Here is a 22,014-nt window from a genome sequence, read left to right on the forward strand (position 1 = left end):
AGCGTTATATACACACAGGTATAGGATGAGAGTTATATACACACAGGTATAGGATGAGAGTTATATACACACAGGTATAGGATGAGAGTTATATACACACAGGTATAGGAAGTCGGTTATATACACACAGTATAGGAATGAGAGTTATATACACACAGGTATAGGATGAGTTATATACACACAGGTATAGGATAAGAGTTATATACACACAGGTATAGGATGAGTTATATACACACAGGTATAGGATGAGAGTTATATACACACAGGTATAGGATGAGAGTTATATACACACAGGTATAGGATGAGGTTATATACACACAGGTATAGGATGAGAGTTATATACACACAGGTATAGGATGAGAGTTATATACACACAGGTATAGGATGAGTTATATACACACAGGTATAGGATGAGAGTTATATACACACAGGTATAGGATGAGAGTTATATACACACAGGTATAGGATGAGAGTTATATACACACAGGTATAGGATAAGAGTTATATACACACAGGTATAGGATGAGAGTTATATACACACAGGTATAGGATGAGAGTTATATACACACAGGTATAGGATGAGAGTTATATACACACAGGTATAGGATGAGAGTTATATACACACAGGTATAGGATAAGAGTTATATACACACAGGTATAGGATGAGAGTTATATACACACAGGTATAGGATGAGAGTTATATACACACAGGTATAGGATGAGAGTTATATACACACAGGTATAGGATGAGAGTTATATACACACAGGTATAGGATGAGAGTTATATACACACAGGTATAGGATGAGAGTTATATACACACAGGTATAGGATGAGAGTTATATACACACAGGTATAGGATGAGAGTTATATACACACAGGTATAGGATGAGAGTTATATACACACAGGTATAGGATGAGAGTTATATACACACAGGTATAGGATGAGAGTTATATACACACAGGTATAGGATAAGAGTTATATACACACAGGTATAGGATGAGAGTTATATACACACAGGTATAGGATGAGTTATATACACACAGGTATAGGATGAGTTATATACACACAGGTATAGGATGAGAGTTATATACACACAGGTATAGGATGAGAGTTATATACACACAGGTATAGGATGAGAGTTATATACACACAGGTATAGGATGAGTTATATACACACAGGTAAAGGATCAGTTATATACACACAGGTATAGGATGAGAGTTATATACACACAGGTATAGGATGAGAGTTATATACACACAGGTATAGGATGAGAGTTATATACACACAGGTATAGGATAAGAGTTATATACACACAGGTATAGGATAAGAGTTATATACACACAGGTATAGGATGAGAGTTATATACACACAGGTATAGGATAAGAGTTATATACACACAGGTATAGGATAGGTTATATACACACAGGTATAGGATGAGAGTTATATACACACAGGTATAGGATGAGAGTTATATACACACAGGTATAGGATAAGAGTTATATACACACAGGTATAGGATGAGAGTTATATACACACAGGTATAGGATAAGAGTTATATACACACAGGTATAGGATGAGTTATATACACACAGGTATAGGATGAGAGTTATATACACACAGGTATAGGATGAGTTATATACACACAGGTATAGAATGAGAGTTATATACACACAGGTATAGGATAAGAGTTATATACACACAGGTATAGGATAAGAGTTATATACACACAGGTATAGGATGAGAGTTATATACACACAGGTATAGGATGAGAGTTATATACACACAGGTATAGGATAAGAGTTATATACACACAGGTATAGGATGAGAGTTATATACACACAGGTATAGGATAGAGTTATATACACACAGGTATAGGATGAGAGTTATATACACACAGGTATAGGATGAGAGTTATATACACACAGGTATAGGATGAGAGTTATATACACACAGGTATAGGATGAGAGTTATATACACACAGGTATAGGATAAGAGTTATATACACACAGGTATAGGATAAGAGTTATATACACACAGGTATAGGATGAGAGTTATATACACACAGGTATAGGATAGGTTATATACACACAGTAGGATGAGCGTTATATAAACACAGGTATAGGATAAGTTATATACACACAGGTATAGGATAAGTTATATACACACAGGTATAGGATGAGAGTTATATACACACAGGTATAGGATAAGAGTTATATACACACAGGTATAGGATAAGAGTTATATACACACAGGTATAGGATGAGAGTTATATACACACAGGTATAGGATAAGAGTTATATACACACAGGTATAGGATGAGTTATATACACACAGGTATAGGATGAGAGTTATATACACACAGGTATAGGATGAGAGTTATATACACACAGGTATAGCATGAGTTATATACACACAGGTATAGGATGAGTTATATACACACAGGTATAGGATGAGTTATATACACACAGGTATAGGATAGGTTATATACACACAGGTATAGGATGAGCGTTATATACACACAGGTATAGGATGAGAGTTATATACACACAGGTATAGGATGAGAGTTATATACACACAGGTATAGGATGAGAGTTATATACACACAGGTATAGGATGAGAGTTATATACACACAGGTATAGGATGAGCGTTATATACACACAGGTATAGGATGAGAGTTATATACACACAGGTATAGGATGAGAGTTATATACACACAGGTATAGGATGAGAGTTATATACACACAGGTATAGGATGAGAGTTATATACACACAGGTATAGGATGAGAGTTATATACACACAGGTATAGGATGAGCGTTATATACACACAGGTATAGGATGAGAGTTATATACACACAGGTATAGGATGAGAGTTATATACACACAGGTATAGGATGAGAGTTATATACACACAGGTATAGGATGAGAGTTATATACACACAGGTATAGGATGAGAGTTATATACACACAGGTATAGGATGAGAGTTATATACACACAGGTATAGGATGAGTTATATACACACAGGTATAGGATGAGCGTTATATACACACAGGTATAGGATGAGAGTTATATACACACAGGTATAGGATGAGTTATATACACACAGGTATAGGATGAGAGTTATATACACACAGGTATAGGATGAGCGTTATATACACACAGGTATAGGATGAGAGTTATATACACACAGGTATAGGATGAGAGTTATATACACACAGGTATAGGATGAGAGTTATATACACACAGGTATAGGATGAGAGTTATATACACACAGGTATAGGATGAGAGTTATATACACACAGGTATAGGATAAGAGTTATATACACACAGGTATAGGATGAGAGTTATATACACACAGGTATAGGATGAGAGTTATATACACACAGGTATAGGATGAGAGTTATATACACACAGGTATAGGATGAGAGTTATATACACACAGGTATAGGATGAGAGTTATATACACACAGGTATAGGATGAGAGTTATATACACACAGGTATAGGATGAGAGTTATATACACACAGGTATAGGATGAGTTATATACACACAGGTATAGGATAAGAGTTATATACACACAGGTATAGGATGAGAGTTATATACACACAGGTATAGGATGAGCGTTATATACACACAGGTACAGGATGAGAGTTATATACACACAGGTATAGGATAAGAGTTATATACACACAGGTATAGGATGAGAGTTATATACACACAGGTATAGGATGAGAGTTATATACACACAGGTATAGGATAAGAGTTATATACACACAGGTATAGGATAAGAGTTATATACACACAGGTATAGGATGAGAGTTATATACACACAGGTATAGGATGAGAGTTATATACACACAGGTATAGGATGAGAGTTATATACACACAGGTATAGGATGAGAGTTATATACACACAGGTATAGGATGAGCGTTATATACACACAGGTATAGGATGAGAGTTATATACACACAGGTATAGGATGAGAGTTATATACACACAGGTATAGGATGAGAGTTATATACACACAGGTATAGGATGAGAGTTATATACACACAGGTATAGGATGAGAGTTATATACACACAGGTATAGGATGAGCGTTATATACACACAGGTATAGGATGAGAGTTATATACACACAGGTATAGGATGAGAGTTATATACACACAGGTATAGGATGAGAGTTATATACACACAGGTATAGGATGAGAGTTATATACACACAGGTATAGGATGAGAGTTATATACACACAGGTATAGGATGAGAGTTATATGCACACAGGTATAGGATGAGTTATATACACACAGGTATAGGATGAGCGTTATATACACACAGGTATAGGATGAGAGTTATATACACACAGGTATAGGATGAGTTATATACACACAGGTATAGGATGAGAGTTATATACACACAGGTATAGGATGAGCGTTATATACACACAGGTATAGGATGAGAGTTATATACACACAGGTATAGGATGAGAGTTATATACACACAGGTATAGGATGAGAGTTATATACACACAGGTATAGGATGAGAGTTATATACACACAGGTATAGGATGAGAGTTATATACACACAGGTATAGGATAAGAGTTATATACACACAGGTATAGGATGAGAGTTATATACACACAGGTATAGGATGAGAGTTATATACACACAGGTATAGGATGAGAGTTATATACACACAGGTATAGGATGAGAGTTATATACACACAGGTATAGGATGAGAGTTATATACACACAGGTATAGGATGAGAGTTATATACACACAGGTATAGGATGAGAGTTATATACACACAGGTATAGGATGAGTTATATACACACAGGTATAGGATAAGAGTTATATACACACAGGTATAGGATGAGAGTTATATACACACAGGTATAGGATGAGCGTTATATACACACAGGTACAGGATGAGAGTTATATACACACAGGTATAGGATAAGAGTTATATACACACAGGTATAGGATGAGAGTTATATACACACAGGTATAGGATGAGAGTTATATACACACAGGTATAGGATAAGAGTTATATACACACAGGTATAGGATAAGAGTTATATACACACAGGTATAGGATGAGAGTTATATACACACAGGTATAGGATGAGCGTTATATACACACAGGTATAGGATGAGAGTTATATACACACAGGTATAGGATGAGCGTTATATACACACAGGTATAGGATGAGAGTTATATACACACAGGTATAGGATGAGAGTTATATACACACAGGTATAGGATGAGAGTTATATACACACAGGTATAGGATGAGAGTTATATACACACAGGTATAGGATGAGTTATATACACACAGGTATAGGATGAGAGTTATATACACACAGGTATAGGATGAGAGTTATATACACACAGGTATAGGATGAGTTATATACACACAGGTATAGGATGAGAGTTATATACACACAGGTATAGGATGAGAGTTATATACACACAGGTATAGGATGAGAGTTATATACACACAGGTATAGGATGAGAGTTATATACACACAGGTATAGGATGAGAGTTATATACACACAGGTATAGGATGAGAGTTATATACACACAGGTATAGGATGAGTTATATACACACAGGTATAGGATAAGAGTTATATACACACAGGTATAGGATGAGAGTTATATACACACAGGTATAGGATGAGAGTTATATACACACAGGTATAGGATGAGAGTTATATACACACAGGTATAGGATGAGAGTTATATACACACAGGTATAGGATGAGAGTTATATACACACAGGTATAGGATGAGAGTTATATACACACAGGTATAGGATGAGAGTTATATACACACAGGTATAGGATGAGAGTTATATACACACAGGTATAGGATGAGAGTTATATACACACAGGTATAGGATGAGCGTTATATACACACAGGTATAGGATAGGTTATATACACACAGTAGGATGAGCGTTATATATTGTATGCTGGGAGCTGTTGAATTAGATTATGGTAAAGTTAATTATTTTCTATCTCACTTCCCAACTCTGCTCTCCTACTGCAGACGCGACTGAGCAGTCAGAGTGATGCTCTTGCAATTCAGTCCATCCGTAGCGTGCGAGGCAACAGTCAGTGCGTGGATTGTGAAACACCTAGTGAGTATAGCGCTCTTGCACCTGTGTGCTCTGTCTCTCTCTCTCTCTCTGTCTCACACCTGTGTGCTCTGTCTCTCTCTCTCTCTGTCTCACACCTGTGTGCTCTGTCTCTCTCTCTCTGTCTCACACCTGTGTGCTCTGTCTCTCTCTCTGTCTCACACCTGTGTGCTCTGTCTCTCTCTCTGTCTCACACCTGTGTGCTCTGTCTCTCTCTCTGTCTCACACCTGTGTGCTCTGTCTCTCTCTCTCTGTCTCACACCTGTGTGCTCTGTCTCTCTCTTTGTCTCACACCTGTGTGCTCTGTCTCTCTCTCTGTCTCACACCTGTGTGCTCTGTCTCTCTCTCTGTCTCACACCTGTGTGCTCTGTCTCTCTCTCTGTCTCACACCTGTGTGCTCTGTCTCTCTCTCTGTCTCACACCTGTGTGCTCTGTCTCTCTCTGTCTCACACCTGTGTGCACTGTCTCTCTCTCTGTCTCACACCTGTGTGCTCTGTCTCTCTCTCTCTGTCTCACACCTGTGTGCTCTGTCTCTCTCTCTGTCTCACACCTGTGTGCTCTGTCTCTCTCTCTGTCTCACACCTGTGTGCTCTGTCTCTCTCTCTCTGTCTCACACCTGTGTGCTCTGTCTCTCTCTCTCTGTCTCACACCTGTGTGCTCTGTCTCTCTCTGTCTCACACCTGTGTGCTCTGTCTCTCTCTCTGTCTCACACCTGTGTGCTCTGTCTCTCTCTCTCTCTGTCTCACACCTGTGTGCTCTGTCTCTCTCTCTCTCTGTCTCACACCTGTGTGCTCTGTCTCTCTCTCTCTCTGTCTCACACCTGTGTGCTCTGTCTCTCTCTCTCTCTCTGTCTCACACCTGTGTGCTCTGTCTCTCTCTCTCTGTCTCACACCTGTGTGCTCTGTCTCTCTCTCTGTCTCACACCTGTGTGCTCTGTCTCACACCTGTGTGCTCTGTCTCTCTCTCTCTGTCTCACACCTGTGTGCTCTGTCTCTCTCTCTCTCTCTGTCTCACACCTGTGTGCTCTGTCTCTCTCTCTGTCTCACACCTGTGTGCTCTCTCTCTCTCTCTGTCTCACACCTGTGTGCTCTTCTCTCTCTCTGTCTCACACCTGTGTGCTCTTCTCTCTCTCTGTCTCACACCTGTGTGCTCTGTCTCTCTCTCTCTGTTTCACACCTGTGTGCTCTGTCTCTCTCTCTCTCTGTCTCACACCTGTGTGCTCTCTCTCTCTCTATCTCACACCTGTGTGCTCTGTCTCTCTCTCTGTCTCACACCTGTGTGCTCTGTCTCTCTCTCTTTGTCTCACACCTGTGTGCTCTGCCTCTCTCTCTGTCTCACACCTGTGTGCTCTGTCTCTCTCTCTGTCTCACACCTGTGTGCTCTGTCTCTCTCTCTGTCTCACACCTGTGTGCTCTGTCTCTCTCTCTGTCTCACACCTGTGTGCTCTGTCTCTCTCTGTCTCACACCTGTGTGCTCTGTCTCTCTCTCTCTGTCTCACACCTGTGTGCTCTGTCTCTCTCTCTCTGTCTCACACCTGTGTGCTCTGTCTCTCTGTCTCACACCTGTGTGCTCTGTCTCTCTGTCTCACACCTGTGTGCTCTGTCTCACACCTGTGTGCTCTGTCTCTCTCTCTCTGTCTCACACCTGTGTGCTCTGTCTCTCTCTCTCTGTCTCACACCTGTGTGCTCTGTCTCTCTCTCTCTGTCTCACACCTGTGTGCTCTGTCTCTCTCTCTCTGTCTCACACCTGTGTGCTCTTCTCTCTCTCTGTCTCACACCTGTGTGCTCTGTCCCTCTCTCTCTGTCTCTCTCTGTCTCACACCTGTGTGCTCTTCTCTCTCTCTGTCTCACACCTGTGTGCTCTGTCTCTCTCTCTGTCTCACACCTGTGTGCTCTGTCTCTCTCTCTGTCTCACACCTGTGTGCTCTGTCTCTCTCTCTCTGTCTCACACCTGTGTGCTCTGTCTCACACCTGTGTGCTCTGTCTCTCTCTCTGTCTCACACCTGTGTGCTCTGTCTCTCTCTCTCTCTGTCTCACACCTGTGTGCTCTGTCTCTCTCTCTGTCTCACACCTGTGTGCTCTGTCTCTCTCTCTGTCTCACACCTGTGTGCTCTGTCTCTCTCTCTGTCTCACACCTGTGTGCTCTTCTCTCTCTCTGTCTCACGCCTCTGTGCTCTGTCTCTCTCTCTGTCTCACGGCTGTGTACTCTGTCTCTCTCTCTGTCTCACATTTGTGTGCTCTGTCTCTCTCTCTCTGTCTCACACCTGTGTGCTCTGTCTCTCTCTGTCTCACACCTGTGTGCTCTGTCTCTCTCTGTCTCACACCTGTGTACTCTGTCTCTCTCTCTGTCTCACTCCTGTGTGCTCTGTCTCTCTCTCTCTGTCTTACACCTGTGTGCTCTTCTCTCTCTCTGTCTCACACCTGTGTGCTCTCTCTCTCTCTCTCTCTCTGTCTCACACCTGTGTGCTCTCTCTCTCTCTCTGTCTCACACCTGTGTGCTCTCTCTCTCTCTCTCTCTCTCTCTGTCTCACACCTGTGTGCTCTGTTTCTCTCTCTGTCTCACACCTGTGTGCTCTGTCTCTCTGTCTCACACCTGAGACAGAGCACACAAATGAGAGACAGAGCACACAGGTGTGAGACAGAGAGAGAAACAGAGCACACAGGTGTGAGACAGAGAGAGAGAGAGAGAGAGAGCACACAGGTGTGAGACAGAGAGAGAGAGAGAGCACACAGGTGTGAGACAGAGAGAGAGAGACAGAGCACACATAGGTGTGAGACAGAGAGAGAGACAAAGCACACAGGTGTGAGACAGAGAGGGAGACAGAGCACACAGGTGTGAGACAGAGAGAGAGAGACAGAGCACACATAGGTGTGAGACAGAGAGAGAGACAGAGCACACAGGTGTGAGACAGAGAGAGAGAGACAGAGCACACATAGGTGTGAGACAGAGAGAGAGACAAAGCACACAGGTGTGAGACAGAGAGAGGGAGACAGAGCACACAGGTGTGAGACAGAGAGAGAGAGACAGAGCACACAGGTGTGAGACAGAGAGAAAGAGACAGAGCACACAGATGTGAGACAGAGAGAGAGACAGAGCACACAGGTGTCTCTCTCTGTCTCGCATGCCGTGTGCTGTCTCTCTCTGTTCTCTGTCTCATACGCCGTGTGCTGTCTCTCTCTCTCTCACTCTGTCTCACATGCCGTGTGCTGTCTCTCTCTGTTCTCTGTCTCACATGCCGTGTGCTGTCTCTCTCTGTTCTCTGTCTCACACGCCGTGTGCTGTCTCTCTCTGTTCTCTGTCTCACATGCCGTGTGCTGTCTCTCTCTGTTCTCTGTCTCACACGCCGTGTGCTGTTTCTCTCTCTGTCTCACATGCCGTGTGCTGTCTCTCTCTCTCTCTGTCTCACATGCCGTGTGCTGTCTCTCTCTGTTCTCTGTCTCACACGCAGTGTGCTGTATCTCTCTGTTCTCTGTCTCACACGCCGTGTGCTCTCTCTCTCTCTGTCTCACATGCCGTGTGCTGTCTCTCTCTGTTCTCTGTCTCACACGCCGTGTGCTGTTTCTCTCTCTGTCTCACATGCCGTGTGCTGTCTCTCTCTCTGTCTCACATGCCGTGTGCTGTCTCTCTCTGTTCTCTGTCTCACACGCAGTGTGCTGTCTCTCTCTGTTCTCTGTCTCACACGCCGTGTGCTGTTTCTCTCTCTGTCTCACATGCCGTGTGCTGTCTCTCTCTCTCTGTCTCACATGCCGTGTGCTGTCTCTCTCTCTCTCTGTCTCACACGCCGTGTGCGGTTTCTCTCTCTGTCTCACATGCCGTGTGCTGTCTCTCTCTCTCTGTCTCACATGCCGTGTGCTGTCTCTCTCTGTTCTCTGTCTCACACGCCGTGTGCTGTCTCTCTCTCTCTCTGTCTCACATGCCGTGTGCTGTCTCTCTCTCTCTGTCTCACATGCCGTGTGCTGTCTCTCTCTGTTCTCTGTCTCACATGCCGTGTGCTGTCTCTCTCTGTTCTCTGTCTCACACGCCGTGTGCTGTTTCTCTCTCTGTCTCACATGCCGTGTGCTGTCTCTCTCTCTCTGTCTCACATGCCGTGTGCTGTCTCTCTCTGTCTCACACGCAGTGTGCTGTCTCTCTCTGTTCTCTGTCTCACACGCCGTGTGCTGTCTCTCTCTGTCTCACATGCCGTGTGCTGTCTCTCTCTGTTCTCTGTCTCACACGCCGTGTGCTGTCTCTCACTCTCTCTCTGTCTCACATGCCGTGTGCTGTCTCTCTCTGTCTCACATGCCGTGTGCTGTCTCTCTCTGTTCTCTGTCTCACACGCCGTGTGCTGTCTCTCTCTGTCTCACATGCCGTGTGCTGTCTCTCTCTGTTCTCTGTCTCACACGCCGTGTGCTGTCTCTCTCTCTGTCTCACATGCCGTGTGCTGTCTCTCTCTCTGTCTCACACGCTGTGTGCTGTCTCTCTCTGTTCTCTGTCTCACATGCCATGTGCTGTCTCTCTCTGTTCTCTGTCTCACATGCCGTGTGCTGTCTCTCTCTCTGTTCTCTGTCTCACACGCCGTGTGCTGTCTCTCTCTCTGTTCTCTGTCTCACATGCCGTGTGCTGTCTCTCTCTCTGTTCTCTGTCTCACATGCCGTGTGCTGTCTCTCTCTCTGTTCTCTGTCTCACACGCCGTGTGCTGTCTCTCTCTCTGTTCTCTGTCTCACATGCCGTGTGCTGTCTCTCTCTCTGTTCTCTGTCTCACACCCGTGTGCTGTCTCTCTCTCTCTGTCTCACATGCCGTGTGCTGTCTCTCTCTGTCTCACACGCTGTGTGCTGTCTCTCTCTGTTCTCTGTCTCACACGCCGTGTGCTGTCTCTCTCTCTCTGTCTCACACGCTGTGTGCTGTCTCTCTCTGTTCTCTGTCTCACATGCCGTGTGCTGTCTCTCTCTGTTCTCTGTCTCACATGCCGTGTGCTGTCTCTCTCTCTGTTCTCTGTCTCACATGCCGTGTGCTGTCTCTCTCTCTGTTCTCTGTCTCACATGCCGTGTGCTGTCTCTCTCTCTGTTCTCTGTCTCACACGCCGTGTGCTGTCTCTCTCTGTTCTCTGTCTCACATGCCGTGTGCTGTCTCTCTCTGTTCTCTGTCTCACATGCCGTGTGCTGTCTCTCTCTCTCTGTCTCACATGCCGTGTGCTGTCTCTCTCTCTCTGTCTCACACGCCGTGTGCTGTCTCTCTCTGTTCTCTGTCTCACACGCCGTGTGCTGTCTCTCTCTCTGTCTCACATGCCGTGTGCTGTCTCTCTCACTCTGTCTCACATGCCGTGTGCTGTCTCTCTCTGTTGTCTGTCTCACACGCCGTGTGCTGTCTCTCTCTCTCTGTCTCACATGCCGTGTGCTGTCTCTCTCTGTTCTCTGTCTCACATGCCGTGTGCTGTCTCTCTCAGTTCTCTGTCTCACATTCCGTGTGCTGTCTCTCTCTCTGTCTCACATGCCGTGTGCTGTCTCTCTCTCTGTCTCACATGCCGTGTGCTGTCTCTCTCTCTGTCTCACATGCCGTGTGCTGTCTCTCTCTCTGTCTCACATGCCGTGTGCTGTCTCTCTCTCTTCTCTGTCTCACATGCCGTGTGCTGTCTCTCTCTCTGTCTCACATGCCGTGTGCTGTCTCTCTCTCTGTCTCACATGCCGTGTGCTGTCTCTCTGTTCTCTGTCTCACACGCCGTGTGCTGTCTCTCTCTCTCTGTCTCACATGCCGTGTGCTGTCTCTCTCTCTGTCTCACATGCCGTGTGCTGTCTCTCTCTCTCACTCTGTGTCACATGCCGTGTGCTGTCTCTCTCTGTTCTCTGTCTCACACGCCGTGTGCTGTCTCTCTCTGTTCTCTGTCTCACACCCGTGTGCTGTCTCTCTCTCTCTGTCTCACATGCCGTGTGCTGTCTCTCTCTCTGTCTCACACGCCGTGTGCTGTCTCTCTCTGTTCTCTGTCTCACACCCGTGTGCTGTCTCTCTCTCTCTGTCTCACATGCCGTGTGCTGTCTCTCTCTGTTCTCTGTCTCACACGCAGTGTGCTGTATCTCTCTGTTCTCTGTCTCACACGCCGTGTGCTGTCTCTCTCTCTCTCTGTCTCACATGCCGTGTGCTGTCTCTCTCTGTTCTCTGTCTCACACGCCGTGTGCTGTTTCTCTCTCTGTCTCACATGCCGTGTGCTGTCTCTCTCTCTGTCTCACATGCCGTGTGCTGTCTCTCTCTGTTCTCTGTCTCACACGCAGTGTGCTGTCTCTCTCTGTTCTCTGTCTCACACGCCGTGTGCTGTTTCTCTCTCTGTCTCACATGCCGTGTGCTGTCTCTCTCTCTCTGTCTCACATGCCGTGTGCTGTCTCTCTCTCTCTCTGTCTCACACGCCGTGTGCGGTTTCTCTCTCTGTCTCACATGCCGTGTGCTGTCTCTCTCTCTCTGTCTCACATGCCGTGTGCTGTCTCTCTCTGTTCTCTGTCTCACACGCCGTGTGCTGTCTCTCTCTCTGTCTCACATGCCGTGTGCTGTCTCTCTCTCTTCTCTGTCTCACATGCCGTGTGCTGTCTCTCTCTCTGTCTCACATGCCGTGTGCTGTCTCTCTCTCTGTCTCACATGCCGTGTGCTGTCTCTCTGTTCTCTGTCTCACACGCCGTGTGCTGTCTCTCTCTCTCTGTCTCACATGCCGTGTGCTGTCTCTCTCTCTGTCTCACACGCCGTGTGCTGTCTCTCTCTCTCTCACTCTGTCTCACATGCCGTGTGCTGTCTCTCTCTGTTCTCTGTCTCACATGCCGTGTGCTGTCTCTCTCTGTTCTCTGTCTCACACGCCGTGTGCTGTCTCTCTCTGTTCTCTGTCTCACATGCCGTGTGCTGTCTCTCTCTGTTCTCTGTCTCACACGCCGTGTGCTGTTTCTCTCTCTGTCTCACATGCCGTGTGCTGTCTCTCTCTCTCTCTGTCTCACATGCCGTGTGCTGTCTCTCTCTGTTCTCTGTCTCACACGCAGTGTGCTGTATCTCTCTGTTCTCTGTCTCACACGCCGTGTGCTGTCTCTCTCTCTCTCTGTCTCACATGCCGTGTGCTGTCTCTCTCTGTTCTCTGTCTCACACGCCGTGTGCTGTTTCTCTCTCTGTCTCACATGCCGTGTGCTGTCTCTCTCTCTGTCTCACATGCCGTGTGCTGTCTCTCTCTGTTCTCTGTCTCACACGCAGTGTGCTGTCCCTCTCTGTTCTCTGTCTCACACGCCGTGTGCTGTTTATCTCTCTGTCTCACATGCCGTGTGCTGTCTCTCTCTCTCTGTCTCACATGCCGTGTGCTGTCTCTCTCTCTCTCTGTCTCACACGCCGTGTGCGGTTTCTCTCTCTGTCTCACATGCCGTGTGCTGTCTCTCTCTCTCTGTCTCACATGCCGTGTGCTGTCTCTCTCTGTTCTCTGTCTCACACGCCGTGTGCTGTCTCTCTCTCTCTCTGTCTCACATGCCGTGTGCTGTCTCTCTCTGTTCTCTGTCTCACACGCCGTGTGCTGTTTCTCTCTCTGTCTCACATGCCGTGTGCTGTCTCTCTCTCTGTCTCACATGCCGTGTGCTGTCTCTCTCTCTGTCTCACATGCCGTGTGCTGTCTCTCTCTGTTCTCTGTCTCACATGCCGTGTGCTGTCTCTCTCTGTTCTCTGTCTCACACGCCGTGTGCTGTTTCTCTCTCTGTCTCACATGCCGTGTGCTGTCTCTCTCTCTCTGTCTCACATGCCGTGTGCTGTCTCTCTCTGTCTCACACGCAGTGTGCTGTCTCTCTCTGTTCTCTGTCTCACACGCCGTGTGCTGTCTCTCTCTGTCTCACATGCCGTGTGCTGTCTCTCTCTGTTCTCTGTCTCACACGCCGTGTGCTGTCTCTCACTCTCTCTCTGTCTCACATGCCGTGTGCTGTCTCTCTCTGTCTCACATGCCGTGTGCTGTCTCTCTCTGTTCTCTGTCTCACACGCCGTGTGCTGTCTCTCTCTGTCTCACATGCCGTGTGCTGTCTCTCTCTGTTCTCTGTCTCACACGCCGTGTGCTGTCTCTCTCTCTGTCTCACATGCCGTGTGCTGTCTCTCTCTCTGTCTCACACGCTGTGTGCTGTCTCTCTCTGTTCTCTGTCTCACATGCCATGTGCTGTCTCTCTCTGTTCTCTGTCTCACATGCCGTGTGCTGTCTCTCTCTCTGTTCTCTGTCTCACATGCCGTGTGCTGTCTCTCTCTCTGTTCTCTGTCTCACATGCCGTGTGCTGTCTCTCTCTCTGTTCTCTGTCTCACACGCCGTGTGCTGTCTCTCTCTCTGTTCTCTGTCTCACATGCCGTGTGCTGTCTCTCTCTCTGTTCTCTGTCTCACACCCGTGTGCTGTCTCTCTCTCTCTGTCTCACATGCCGTGTGCTGTCTCTCTCTGTCTCACACGCTGTGTGCTGTCTCTCTCTGTTCTCTGTCTCACACGCCGTGTGCTGTCTCTCTCTCTCTGTCTCACACGCTGTGTGCTGTCTCTCTCTGTTCTCTGTCTCACATGCCGTGTGCTGTCTCTCTCTGTTCTCTGTCTCACATGCCGTGTGCTGTCTCTCTCTCTGTTCTCTGTCTCACATGCCGTGTGCTGTCTCTCTCTCTGTTCTCTGTCTCACATGCCGTGTGCTGTCTCTCTCTCTGTTCTCTGTCTCACACGCCGTGTGCTGTCTCTCTCTGTTCTCTGTCTCACATGCCGTGTGCTGTCTCTCTCTGTTCTCTGTCTCACATGCCGTGTGCTGTCTCTCTCTCTCTGTCTCACATGCCGTGTGCTGTCTCTCTCTCTCTGTCTCACACGCCGTGTGCTGTCTCTCTCTCTCTCTGTCTCACACGCCGTGTGCTGTTTCTCTCTCTGTCTCACATGCCGTGTGCTGTCTCTCTCACTCTGTCTCACATGCCGTGTGCTGTCTCTCTCTGTTGTCTGTCTCACACGCCGTGTGCTGTCTCTCTCTCTCTGTCTCACATGCCGTGTGCTGTCTCTCTCTGTTCTCTGTCTCACATGCCGTGTGCTGTCTCTCTCAGTTCTCTGTCTCACATTCCGTGTGCTGTCTCTCTCTCTGTCTCACATGCCGTGTGCTGTCTCTCTCTCTGTCTCACATGCCGTGTGCTGTCTCTCTCTCTGTCTCACATGCCGTGTGCTGTCTCTCTCTCTGTCTCACATGCCGTGTGCTGTCTCTCTCTCTTCTCTGTCTCACATGCCGTGTGCTGTCTCTCTCTCTGTCTCACATGCCGTGTGCTGTCTCTCTCTCTGTCTCACATGCCGTGTGCTGTCTCTCTGTTCTCTGTCTCACACGCCGTGTGCTGTCTCTCTCTCTCTGTCTCACATGCCGTGTGCTGTCTCTCTCTCTGTCTCACATGCCGTGTGCTGTCTCTCTCTCTCACTCTGTGTCACATGCCGTGTGCTGTCTCTCTCTGTTCTCTGTCTCACACGCCGTGTGCTGTCTCTCTCTGTTCTCTGTCTCACACCCGTGTGCTGTCTCTCTCTCTCTGTCTCACATGCCGTGTGCTGTCTCTCTCTCTGTCTCACACGCCGTGTGCTGTCTCTCTCTGTTCTCTGTCTCACACCCGTGTGCTGTCTCTCTCTCTCTGTCTCACATGCCGTGTGCTGTCTCTCTCTCTGTCTCACACCCGTGTGCTGTCTCTCTCTCTCTGTCTCACATGCCGTGTGCTGTCTCTCTCTCTCACTCTGTGTCACATGCCGTGTGCTGTCTCTCTCTCTGTCTCACACCCGTGTGCTGTCTCTCTCTCTCTGTCTCACATGCCGTGTGCTGTCTCTCTCTCTCTGTCTCACACGCTGTGTGCTGTCTCTCTGTCTCACATGCCGTGTGCTAATCCAGCCTATATTTATGTTGCGTCTCAGACCCAGACTGGGCTAGCTTGAACCTTGGAGCATTGATGTGTATTGAGTGCTCAGGAATTCACCGTAACCTTGGAACTCACCTGTCTCGTGTGCGCTCATTGGATCTGGATGATTGGCCGGTGGAGCTTTCTATGGTGATGATGGCTATCGGGAACATCCTCGCCAACAGTGTATGGGAGGATTCCACCCAGGGCTACAGCAAACCTACATCAGAAAGTTCCAGGTGCGAAATGGGAACAGAGAGCATTAAAGACTGCATACTGTGCTCACAGACATACTCACATGCACACTGCCTGGCACTCACAGACATACTCACATGCACACTGCCTGGCACTCACAGACATACTCACATGCACACTGCCTGGCACTCACAGACATACTCACATGCACACTGCCCGGCACACACAGACATACTCACATGCACACTGCCCGGCACTCACAGACATACTCACATGCACACTGCCTGGCACTCACAGACATACTCACATGCTCACTGCCCGGCACACACAGACATACTCACATGCACACTGCCCGGCACTCACAGACATACTCACATGCACACTGCCCGGCACACACAGACATACTCACATGCACACTGCCCGGCACTCACAGACATACTCACATGCTCACTGCCCGGCACTCACAGACATACTCACATGCACACTGCCCGGCACTCACAGACATACTCACATGCACACTGCCTGGCACACACAGACATACTCAGACATACACTGCCCGGCACACACAGATATACTCACACATACACTGCCCTGCACACACAGACATACTCACACATACACTGCCCTGCACACACAGACATACTCACACATACACTGCCCTGCACACTCAGACATACTCACACATACACTGCCCTGCACACACAGACATACTCACACATACACTGCCCTGCACACTCAGACATACTCACACATACACTGCCTGGCACACACAGACATACTCAGACATACACTGCCCGGCACACACAGATATACTCACACATACACTGCCCTGCACACACAGACATACTCACACATACACTGCCCTGCACACACAGACATACTCACACATACACTGCCCTGCACACTCAGACATACTCACACATACACTGCCCTGCACACACAGACATACTCACACATACACTGCCCTGCACACTCAGACATACTCACACATACACTGCCTGGCACACACAGACATACTCACATGCACACTGCCCGGCACTCACAGATATACTCACACATACACTGCCCGGCACTCACAGACATACTCACATGCACACTGCCCGGCACTCACAGATATACTCACATGCACACTACCCGGCACTCACAGACATACTCACATGCACACTGCCCGGCACTCACAGACATACTCACATGCACACTGTCCGGCACTCACAGACATACTCACATGCACACTGCCCGGCACACACAGATATACTCACACATACACTGCCCGGCACTCACAGACATACTCACACCTACACTGCCCGGCACACACAGACATACTCACATGCACACTGCCCGGCACTCACAGACATACTCACACATACACTGCCTGGCACACACAGATATACTCACACATCCACTGCCCGGCACACACAGACATACTCACATACACTGCCCGGCACACTCAGACATACTCACATACACTTCCCGGCACACACAGATATACTCACACATACACTGCCCGGCACACTCAGACATTCTCACATACACTGCCCGGCACACACAGACATACTCGCATACACTGCCCGGCACACTCAGACATACTCACACATACACTGCCCGGCACACACAGATATACTCACATGCACTGCCCGGCACACTCAGACATACTCACACATACACTGCCCGGCACACTCAGACATACTCACATGCACTGCCCGGCACACACAGATATACTCACATACACTGCCTGGCACACACAGACATACTCACACATACACTGCCCGGCACACACAGATATACTCACACATACACTGCCCGGCACACACAGATATACTCACACATACACTGCCCGGCACACTCAGACATACTCACACATACACTGCCCTGCACACACAGATATACTCACACATACACTGCCCGGCACACACAGACATACTCGCATACACTGCCCGGCACACACAAACATACTCACACATACACTGCCCGGCACATTCAGACATACTCACACATACACTGCCCGGCACACACAGACATACTCACACATACACTGCCCGGCACACTCAGACATACTCACAGATACACTGCCCGGCACACTCAGACATACTCACACATACACTGCCCGGCACACACAGACATACTCACACATACACTGCCCGGCACACACAGACATACTCACACATACACTGCCCGGCACACTCAGACATACTCACATACACTGCCGGCACACTCAGACATACTCACACATACACTGCCTGGCACTCACAGACATACTCACACATACACTGCCCGGCACACACAGACATACTTACACATACACTACTTGGCACATTTAGACATACTCACACATACACTGCCTGGCACACACAGATATACTCACACATACACTGCCCGGCACACACAGACATACGCACACGCACACTGCCCGGCACACACACATATACTCACACATACACTGCCTGGCACACACAGACATACTCACACATACACTGCCTGGCACACACAGATATACTTACACATACACTGCCCGGCACACACACATATACTCACACATACACTGCCTGGCACACACAGACATACTCACACATACACTGCCTGGCACACACAGATATACTCACACATACACTGCCCGACACACACAGATATACTCACACATACACTGCCTGGCACACACAGACATACTCACACATACACTGCCCAGCACACTCAGACATACTCACACATACACTGCCTGGCACACACAGACATACTCGCATACACAGCCCGGCACACTCAGACATACTCACATGCACTGCCCGGCACACTCAGACATACTCAAACATACACTGCCTGGCACACACAGACATACTCACACATACACTGCCCGGCACACACAGATATACTCACACATACACTGCCCTGCACACACAGATATACTCACACATACACTGCCCGGCACACACAGATATACTCACACATACACTGCCCTGCACACACAGATATACTCACACATACACTGCCCGGCACACACAGATATACTCACACATACACTGCCCTGCACACACAGATATACTCACACATACACTGCCCGGCACACACAGACATACTCGCATACACTGCCCGGCACACTCAGACATACTCACATACACTGCCCGGCACACACAGATATACTCACACATACACTGCCCGGCACACTCAGACATACTCAGACATACACTGCCCTGCACACACAGATATACTCACACATACACTGCCCGGCACACACAGACATACTCACACATACACTGCCCGGCACACACAAACATACTCACACATACACTGCCCGGCACATTCAGACATACTCACACATACACTGCCCGGCACACACAGACATACTCAGACATACACTGCCCGGCACACTCAGACATACTCACACATACACTGCCCGGCACACACAGACATACTCACACATACACTGCCCGGCACACACAGACATACTCACACATACACTGCCCGGCACACTCAGACATACTCACATACACTGCCGGCACACTCAGACATACTCACACATACACTGCCTGGCACTCACAGACATACTCACACATACACTGCCCGGCACACACAGACATACTTACACATACACTACTTGGCACATTTAGACATACTCACACATACACTGCCTGGCACACACAGATATACTCACACATACACTGCCCGGCACACACAGACATACGCACACGCACACTGCCCGGCACACACACATATACTCACACATACACTGCCTGGCACACACAGACATACTCACACATACACTGCCTGGCACACACAGATATACTTACACATACACTGCCCGGCACACACACATATACTCACACATACACTGCCTGGCACACACAGACATACTCACACATACACTGCCTGGCACACACAGATATACTCACACATACACTGCCTGGCACACACAGATATACTCACACATACACTGCCCGACACACACAGATATACTCACACATACACTGCCTGGCACACACAGACATACTCACACATACACTGCCCAGCACACTCAGACATACTCACACATACACTGCCTGGCACACACAGACATACTCGCATACACAGCCCGGCACACTCAGACATACTCACATGCACTGCCCGGCACACTCAGACATACTCAAACATACACTGCCTGGCACACACAGACATACTCACACATACACTGCCCGGCACACACAGATATACTCACACATACACTGCCCTGCACACACAGATATACTCACACATACACTGCCCGGCACACACAGATATACTCACACATACACTGCCCGGCACACACAGATATACTCACACATACACTGCCCGGCACACACAGATATACTCACACATACACTGCCCTGCACACACAGATATACTCACACATACACTGCCCGGCACACACAGACATACTCGCATACACTGCCCGGCACATTCAGACATACTCACATACACTGCCCGGCACACACAGACATACTCACATGCACTGCCCGGCACATTCAGACATACTCACATGCACTGCCCCGCACATTCAGACATACTCACATACACTGCCCGGCACATTCAGACATACTCACATGCACTGCCCCGCACACTCAGACATACTCACATACACTGCCCGGCACATTCAAACATACTTACATACACTGCCCGGCACACACAGACATACTCACATGCACTGCCCGGCACATTCAGACATACTCACATACACTGCCCGGCACACACAGACATACTCACATGCACTGCCCGGCACATTCAGACATACTCACATACACTGCCCGGCACACACAGACATACTCACATGCACTGCCCGGCACATTCAGACATACTCACATGCACTGCCCCGCACATTCAGACATACTCACATACACTGCCCGGCACATTCAAACATACTTACATGCACTGCCCGGCACATTCAGACATACTCACATGCACTGCCCGGCACATTCAGACATACTCACATGCACTGCCCGGCACATTCAGACATACTCACACATACACTGCCCGGCACACACAGACATACTCACATACACTGCCCGGCACATTCAAACATACTTACATGCACTGCCCGGCACATTCAGACATACTCACATGCACTGCCCGGCACATTCAGACATACTCACACATACACTGCCCGGCACACACAGACATACTCACATGCACTGCCCGGCACATTCAGACATACTCACAGATACACTGCCCGGCACATTCAGACATACTCACATACACTGCCCGGCACACACAGACATACTCACATGCACTGCCCGGCACATTCAGACATACTCACATACACTGCCCGGCACACTCAGACATACTCACACATATACTGCCTGGCACACATAGACATACTCACACATACACTGTCCGGCACATTCAGACATACTCACACATACACTGCCCGGCACATTCAGACATACTCACATACACTGCCCGGCACACACAGACATACTCACATACACTGCCTGGCACACACAGACATACTCACATGCACTGCCCCGCACATTCAGACATACTCACATGCACTGCCCGGCACATTCAAACATACTTACATGCACTGCCCGGCACATTCAGACATACTCACATGCACTGCCCCGCACATTCAGACATACTCACATACACTGCCCGGCACATTCAAACATACTTACATACACTGCCCGGCACACACAGACATACTCACATGCACTGCCCGGCACATTCAGACATACTCACATACACTGCCCGGCACACACAGACATACTCACATGCACTGCCCGGCACACACAGATATACTCACACATACACTGCCCTGCACACACAGATATACTCACACATACACTGTCCGGCACATTCAGACATACTCACACATACACTGCCCGGCACACT

General features: G+C 48.0%; 1 protein-coding gene across 1 annotated transcript in view; it reads left to right on the forward strand.

Moving 5' to 3' along the window:
- The window catches only part of AGAP3 (ArfGAP with GTPase domain, ankyrin repeat and PH domain 3), a 1,006,220-nt gene that overhangs the window by 872,859 nt on the left and 111,347 nt on the right, over nt 1-22,014 (forward strand). Inside the window, exons 14-15 of the mRNA XM_053713235.1 lie at nt 6,052-6,142; nt 16,004-16,226. Coding sequence (XP_053569210.1) covers nt 6,052-6,142; nt 16,004-16,226 — 314 coding nt within the window. The remainder of the gene's footprint in view (nt 1-6,051; nt 6,143-16,003; nt 16,227-22,014) is intronic.

This window comes from Bombina bombina, chromosome 5 (genome assembly GCF_027579735.1).
Source record: "Bombina bombina isolate aBomBom1 chromosome 5, aBomBom1.pri, whole genome shotgun sequence".
Lineage (NCBI taxonomy): Eukaryota > Metazoa > Chordata > Amphibia > Anura > Bombinatoridae > Bombina > Bombina bombina.